The 8,315-nt window shown below is 40.0% G+C and overlaps 2 protein-coding genes across 2 annotated transcripts in view; one reads left to right on the forward strand and one right to left on the reverse strand.

Moving 5' to 3' along the window:
- Positions 1–5,831, reverse strand: part of osbpl10b (oxysterol binding protein-like 10b) — a 64,245-nt gene extending 58,414 nt beyond the window's left edge. The window contains exons 1-3 of the mRNA XM_053633330.1: positions 5,142–5,831; positions 1,870–2,045; positions 754–833 (exon numbers count right to left, since the gene is read on the reverse strand). Coding sequence (XP_053489305.1) covers positions 754–833; positions 1,870–2,045; positions 5,142–5,353 — 468 coding nt within the window. The 5' untranslated portion in view covers positions 5,354–5,831. The remainder of the gene's footprint in view (positions 1–753; positions 834–1,869; positions 2,046–5,141) is intronic.
- A 1,775-nt stretch (positions 5,832–7,606) lies between these two features.
- gpd1l (glycerol-3-phosphate dehydrogenase 1 like) overlaps positions 7,607–8,315 on the forward strand; it is a 10,369-nt gene continuing 9,660 nt past the window's right edge. The window contains exons 1-2 of the mRNA XM_053633397.1: positions 7,607–7,807; positions 8,145–8,315. The exon at positions 8,145–8,315 is cut by the window's right edge and continues 7 nt beyond it. Of these exons, the coding sequence (XP_053489372.1) occupies positions 7,764–7,807; positions 8,145–8,315 (215 nt within the window). The 5' untranslated portion in view covers positions 7,607–7,763. The remainder of the gene's footprint in view (positions 7,808–8,144) is intronic.

Below are 8,315 nucleotides of genomic sequence, written 5' to 3' on the forward strand. Positions count from 1 at the left end.
AGTTGATTATCTTCAAGCATATTATTCAGAAACTACTATGAACTATTCAGTAACTACAGTGAAACTAATAAGAAAGGTAAGTAGTAAAGAGAGTGCAGAATGTTTAATTCTTTTGAACCATATAATCCCCACAGTTTTCAAGATGCAGCAAAAATGTGTAGAAAATAGAAGAAAAGAAATGTGGAGCAAGAAATGTGGAGCGTACTGAGCGCATATATGGGTCGGGTTCAGATTCTGAAATCAAGTCAAGTCAAATTTATTTACAGTATGTAGTGCACTTTGAAGCAAATAATATTTTCAATAATAACTACTACTAATTAAGGGAGATTCCTGTGGCAAATAAAGCGATTCTGATTCTGGATAATAATAGAAAAGCATAAAATAGAAGAGATTAAGAAAATAAGAAAATAAATGATTAAAGCTTAAAATGAGGGAAAACAAGACTCCTTCATCTCTTTATACAACCAGCAGCCCATTTTGTGGCTATTACAACATTGCAGACTCCAAAACCACTCTGAGCAGCACAGAATTTAATGCCAACATCTTCTGAAGAAGTGACACATATGATCCCACTTTCAGCAGAGACAAATTGTGAAACTAACCTTTAAATCACAAGACTGCTGGGGCAGTTTGCCAAAGTGCAACAGAGGCCAGAGGAAAGGGAAACAGAGGGGTCAGAGACAGACAGAGTGACTGTGAGATAGTGAAAGAGACAAAGAGTATATGTATGTGTACTGCAATTAACTATGTTACCTTGGCACTGCCCTCTGAATGGCGACGGGCACAGAGCTGAAGCTGGGTCATCCACTGCTGCCGCTCATATGCATCACAAGCTGTACACATACAAAGCGCACACATCAGTGTTACTATTATATATATATATATAGAGAGAGAGAGAGAGAGAGAGAGACAGAGAGAGAGAGAGAGATGTGTGTGTGTGTGTGTGTGTGTGTGTGTGTGTGTGTGTGTATGTGCATATTTGATCAAGTACCAGCAATCTAATATTGCAAAGAAAGTCATTATTTATTACCATGATACAGTGCAAGTACACCGTAAATCTAATCTGAACAACACAAACATGATTATGTTCCACACTTGTGTTATGTATTTACTCATACACACAACGGACAAACTGTTATACACAAAGGACAACAGGGTATATCATTAGAAAGCAGTAACAGAAAAGCTTTTCCAGCTTCATGATGACAGTGAGATTTTAACTCTCTGTAAACTCTTATATGAAACACTAAAACTCAATTTGAAGGTTAGCTGTAGCCTGAGGTCTGAGCACAAACGTGTGAAATGAGAAAGTGGCACCTGAAGATTGTGACAGCAAAACACTACCAAGTGGGAATAGAGTGGCGTCCGCCCCCTGCTGTGAGGACGTCATATCACGCTATCGCACTACAGATAACGGCTATTTTTCATGCTCTTGTCTAGCAATTTCTTTAAAAATCATTTTGTTCTACAAGCATGCTATTTTCTCCTCTTTCCATGCAGCCTGTGTGAATGAGTTCAGTTATGACTGTGACTTTGACGCAACAGATTCAGGAAAAGGAGGAAGAGTAACTAATTAATTCCTTTAGTTGCTAGAAACCAGAAAGTGAAAATGAGAGAAATATAAAGAAAAATAGGCTCCAATGGAAAGACAGGGATCTGCCATGGGTAAAAGTCAACATAAAAGGATATGCTGCTTAGAAGATGGGAGACAGATAAGTCTCAAAGGAAATGAGCAGAGAAGAAAGAGAATGAGTGACAGCAGGAAAGAAGCACAGGAAAATGAATATGACAAGAGCCAAGAGGAAAGAGTGTGATGAAGAGAGAGAGCAGAAATGAAGCTTCAAAAGCAGGTGGAGTGTATTCCTTTACCTCTCAGCTTAAAGAGCTCTCCGTTAACAGCATAGACCGTGAACATGAATGGAAACTCATCACTGGGGGCCACAGAAGAGCCAATCAGAGGCAAGGAGCCCCTTGGTTTCTGGGTCTTACTTTGTTCGTTTAGAAAGTACTGCAGTTGACCAAGCTCAGGATCCAGAACAAAATACCTGCAGAGGGATAAAGAGATTTATTTATTTGTAAGTTTGTAATTAGTCAAACCCGAGCGCAAGAGAGTTGTAGGATGAATAGAAACCAAACAAAAATCAGCTATGAGTACCACCGAGTTCAACAAGTAACATCAAATCAACATGGCTGTGCAAGGCATCAACAGTAAACAAAGTATCACCTCTTACCTTTAAATGAGTTATGATGTATATACAAGTATCTGCTTTAGATCAATCAACATACAGATATAAAAGCTTGTTAAATTTAAAACATTGACTATACAAAACATAAGAAAATATAAATCACTAACTTGTTGTTAACAAAAAAACAAACATGGAGGTGTCCATGTTTTTTCCCCATTTTGTACCTTGAATGCACACAGCTCCACAATGACGTCATTTCTAATTTCTGGGCCAGAAATACATAAAAAGAAGTGTGAAACCTAAAATCCACTGAGTTCCACTGCATGGCAATATTGTGTTTCACAAGTTTTACTAAGGTGTCTTTAAAATGATGTAATTTTTATAGGTCTATAAACATGGTTAAAATCACAAACTGCACCTTTAAATCTTTGAGAGTGCATTAAGGAAGTGTCACTACAGTTTCTAGTAGTTACCCAGTAATATTCTTTTAGATAAATCACTGAATAATAAGCTGTGACTATAAGTAGACAACGGCTACAGTTAAAGTGTTTGATCATAAATAAACAGCACTGTAAAAGAGAACATACTCCATCTCTATATTTTAAATAAACTGAGGAGGAACATGCACTGTTATGACATTTCATAATGTGTCCTGTCATGCCATATACACTCACATCAGAGGAGTGTTGGGGTTATAGGGCACAGACAAGTCTGCTTCATGGCAAATATTAGATTTATGAGTGGATGGCTGTGCTCGTTTGAATTAATTGCAACACTAACCACACAAATCCCTTGGATGAGTTCCAATGATTCTTTCCATTTGGCTCTTTATCGTTTTGCATTAGAACTCATTTTGCCTCATAGTGGTCGAAGTGTTACACATCCACATCTTTAAGTAAACTCCAGCTGGTGTGCAGCTAAACATGTGGTGTACCTAAGGATCAGCATATAACTCTCTGATCTTTGGGTTTCATTATATAGCTGACTGCTTTCCCCATCGATTGCAAGGCGAGGCAGCAGTGAGAAGAGAACATTAAGAGGATGGGGGATTTCCTCTCAACAGATGAGTCACAGTCTCTCCCAGATGAAAGGAGCATAATTAGGACTACGCTGTATTTGCTCATGCAGTACCCACAGCCATGAAATTCCCACCTTCACACAACACAACAAACCGCCCCACCATGAACAAGGGACTTGAAGCTTACACAGCTTACACAATTTGCTTTAAGATACACGCCTACTACAATCAATGAGCTGTTACGATAACTAATAAACAGGCCTGTTTGACCACATAAAAAAATGTGTTCTTTAAAGACATTTTAGGCCATTAAGGTGTTGATTCATATATGAGAATTATAGTGTAAGTGTGCTAAAATATGCACGCTCTGTGTAATAAATTCCTTGCAGGAAGTCTCTGCAGTACAGAAGCACAACCGTTTGCAGTCACGAATGCCTATTGATAGATGTGTGAATTCAGTGGGCATGCAGTCTGTCGAGGCAGTCATGAATATGTGCGAACATATTGTGTTTGTGCGGGGAGGCTTGAACAATAAAGTACCAATTAACTTAATAATAACAATATAAAAATAATTAGTGTCCTCTTAGTGTTATGGCACAGGTCAAATGGCCTCATTTAGTTTTCTATATCATTAAAGTCTTTGCAATGATTGCATTACTTAGAGAAGACAACAGGTCAATATATCAGTTGTGTTGACTGAGGATGAGGAATAGGGGTGCATGATACAGTACATACATAATTTCATATAGTGATTATCTTAACACGGTAATACGGATTATTGTAACCTTCTGTTGCAAAAACCGCTCACGTCATAGGAAGACACACAAAGGTTAAGGTAGGGTTAGGGGTGGGGTTAGCGTTCGGATTTCGAATTAAATCAATAGGACCATGCAATGTCAGGGTTGACATTGGTGACCACATAATGTGACTAAATGACTGAAATGTATTGTTTTGACCTAAATCATTAACATTATATAATTTTCTGGGTGGGTGACATGGCCAACGTTTCTAACATTGCCAACTCACAGCTCCAGTGTCCTTGTTTCACTTCCGACCTCGACTTAGTGTCTGTGTGGAGTTATGCGAGTTCTCTCCGTATCCATATGTGTTTCTTCTGGGTTCTCAGGTTTCCTCCCACAGCCCAAAAACAAGCCAGTAGTTGGATTTAGATGCATCTACATTAAATTGCACCTAGGTGCAAATGTGTGAGTGCATGGTGCCCATCAAGGCTGTATACTTTCACCAAGTACTTCATGCCAAGTGTTCCCCAGATGAGCGACCCTGACCAGTATAACGTGGTTACTGAAGATAAATGAATGAATATTAGCACTTCTTGGAACGTGCGAATTTGTCAGAACACCCAACATCATAGAATTCGTAATAATTTTAATAGCTACAATGGGAATCGTATTGCTTTTAATGGAATCTGTAATGTTTCCATTAATCTGGTAATCTGTTGCCTTCAGTGGCATGTTATGACTAGTGGACACCGTTAAGGACCAATAGAACACCTTTGACTTTTGTCACATTTGTTCATGTTTTTAATGGTTAACTGATGGTTTGTAATTGTATTTGTAGTGGAAAACAATTGTATTTCTGTGATGGTTTCTATTGGGGGGGGGGGTCAGCAGGGATATCAGAGCTCTTGTTTAATTATTGCAGTATTGCAACATATCGCGATAACGATAACAAATGATCATGCAATCCTAGTAGACCAGAGTGAAACAGAAACTACTGAAATCAAAGTACATAGCAGTCTGAAAGTTCAGTCAGGATAAAGCTACCTGGTTGAGACCATCCAAAACTGCATACTGTATTGCTAAACAGTGTTATCAGAACACCAGGTAGCTATGGAACTATTTAGTATATAGTGTGCGGGTTTGACTATATGATTATTAGTATGAGATGTTGGCCTCTGAGAGACACCAGTCAGCTACCTGTGTTGCCATCCTTGCAGTAGATTGGTGTATTTGTTGAGGACTCCCTCCAGTCCTCGACGGAGGTTTTGCTCCGTTTTCCCGCTGCAGCTCTGGCTGATTGGAGCTCCGGGCCGCGCTTGCGCTCCGCTCGCCGCTGCTCTGCGTCCGCGCTCCACCGACACACTGCGCTTATTCGCGCTGCCACAGCGAGCCGCACCGCACTTCTCCATCCCGCACACAGCAACAGCCAGCGAACTGTTAGAGGAAACCGCAGCGCAGGAACATGACCTCGGTGTCGAGTGAAGGCTCTCTGGGTCCGACTCTCGGAAGACCTGTACCGTTCACTCCGGAGCAGCTCACTCGGTGGAGTACGTGCGTGTGTGTGTGTGCGTGTGTGTGCGTGTCACTCCCTCCTTCCCTCCCTCTCTCTCTTGTTTCAGCGGGAGTAGTCCACTAAACGAGGGCGTTTGGGTTTCCTACAGCCAGGCGACGCGTGGCACGTTCATCTCTTCTGAATAGTTGTGTAAAGATTGCTTTGGTTCTTATTATTATGATCTTTAAAAAAAAATGTATTAATTAATTAAACTATTGTACATGAACATAAATATGTTCAAAGCAAAGTCGTGTGCATTCTTATCTCTTATCTTCCTATTCAAAGTGCAATATTTGATTAATATCAATCAGTATGTTATTCTGACTGATCATGTTTATCCTATATATCCTACTGAAACATTTCAGGCCTGATGAGGAGAGCAGTCTTCTAGGATGACACTGCTTCCATCCACAGAGTACAAGACCTCACTGGATGATTTGATAAATATGATGAAAATGATGTAAATCACATGCTATGGCCTTCACAGTTACTAGATTTAATCTCAACTGAACACCAATGGGAGATTTTGGACTATTGTGTTAAACAGTGCTCCTTATCACCATCATCAAAACACCAACTGATCGAATATCTTTTGCATGAATGGTGTTCATCCCTCTAGTACTGTTCCAGAGATTTGTAGAATCCATGCCAAGACACACTGTTCTGGCAGCTCGTGCTGGACCAACACCCATCCATCTCTTTTCCATACCGTTTTTCCTACACAGGCTGGAGCCTATCCCAGGGAACTAAGGGCACAAGGTGGGAGAGACCCAGGAAGAGGTGCCAACCCATTACAAGGCACAAGCGCACACCCATTCAGCACACTACATATAATTTGGACATACCGATCAGTCTACAGCACATGTCTTCAGAAGGGCTTGGGGGAGTACCCAGAGGAAACCCCCAAAGCACGGGGAGAACATGCAAGCTCTGCGCACACAGGGAGGAGGCGGGATTTGTACCCCCAATCCTGGAGGTGCGAGGCAAACGTGCTAACCACTAAGTGTGACTGATTTGTATGTGCATTACCAGTCCTCCTTAGATTTATACACTGCCAAAACTTAAATAAGAAACATTTCTTACATGTTTGTAATGTGTAATACTTTCTCATCTATTTCCTTGTTGTCTCCATTTAGGCCACAGTTTCCCAACCATGGACCTGGACTAAATATGATGTTATGTCTAAATCATGCAGCTGCATTCTACATCCTTACCCAATAACACTGTGGTATTGAACTGTTGTCTTCATTTTTGTGCCCCCTGCCCTGCACATTTCACAGTGTTTTCCCTGCTCTAACACACCAACTCCGGAAAGGATGTTGATTAGCTGATTAGCTGAATTAAGTGTGTTGGGAACAGGGAAAACATTAACATGTGCAGGACAGGGTGCACAAAGACAAAGACAACAGGTCTATACCACACTGGTGTTGGCTGAGTGTGTGGAATAGAGCTGTATTAAACAGACATAACAGCATATTATGATTATCAAAACAATGTTGCAAATGTGTAATAATTTGGCAAATGGCAATAAGGGCATTTTGAATCGCATCCTTTATACAGTCTTAAGGGGAAAAACCCTGCTGAAAGAAACATTAGAAACCCCAATAGAATTTGGAATGGGTTTAATGGTTATAATGGGAATAATTTTGGTTTGAATGGAAACTGTAGTGGTCCCTGTGGGTCTCTACTGGTAATTTTTGCCTTCTATTGGTGGCATGTTATGTCTAGAGGATACCATTAAGGCCCAATAATGGTAATGGTTTTAATGGTTAGCTGATGGTTTGTAATGGTATTTGTAGTGGAAAACATTAGAATTTCTGTGAATGTTTCTCTTGTTGTTGTTTTTTCAGCAGGGAAATCGTTTAAGTATTCTTTTGCATAGGAATTCTACTGACAGATAGACACTCTTTTGTATGGTTTATGGGAAACCCTCCTTTGTAGGGTTCTTCATAGTACCCATAGAGACAAACGGAAGAAACGTTTTGCTTTTTTGTTTATTTATTTATTTATTTATTTTAAAAAGCGTCATTGACTTGTTAGACACTTCTAACTCCATTAGATAATATTTATGTACTAAAGGAGACCAATGCAAAAGAACTACAACTCCCGTTGTAGGCGATTGTTCGTCGTCACGTTTAATGACGCAATCAAAAGTCGACGAACAAGTTCACTCCCTCAGGCTCCTCATCGAGCGGTTATAAACGGTTAACTGTCTTCAATAGTTTCCGCCATATTTTCTGATTTCTCTGTGCTAGAAGATATTTACCATGACTGCACCGCTGAAAGTGTGTATCGTGGGCTCAGGAAACTGGTGAGTACACACTGTTTACCTCATCACCGGACTGGAGGCGCAGATCATACAGTTAACACTGATATCTAACCTTAATGCATAGTTTAAAAGCTAATTAAATGCTCATTTGCATATGTAATCAATATTTATTTGGCTCTAAAATAATACTTAAGGTTACTTGTTGTAAAATAACCTCATGAGTTCCATGCATTTTGTTGTTGTTGTTGTTGTTGTTTTCAGAAATGCAGTCACAAATTCACCATTGTGCTTAACATCTGCATTAATAACCCCATCCAAATGAACACAGCAGTAAGCGGAGGACAATAAAACTGATCGTAATCTCTTATCCTGCATTCAGGGGCTCTGCTATTGCCAGGATCATTGGCCACAATGCACAAAAACTCCAGCGTTTTGCCACCAGTGTCAAGATGTGGGTCTATGAGGAGAATATAAATGGAAGGAAGCTTACTGATATCATCAACACCGATCATGAGAATGTCAAATACCTCCCAGGTTACAAACTTCCAGA

Source organism: Ictalurus furcatus, chromosome 1 (genome assembly GCF_023375685.1).
Source record: "Ictalurus furcatus strain D&B chromosome 1, Billie_1.0, whole genome shotgun sequence".
In the NCBI taxonomy this organism is placed as follows: Eukaryota; Metazoa; Chordata; class Actinopteri; order Siluriformes; family Ictaluridae; genus Ictalurus; species Ictalurus furcatus.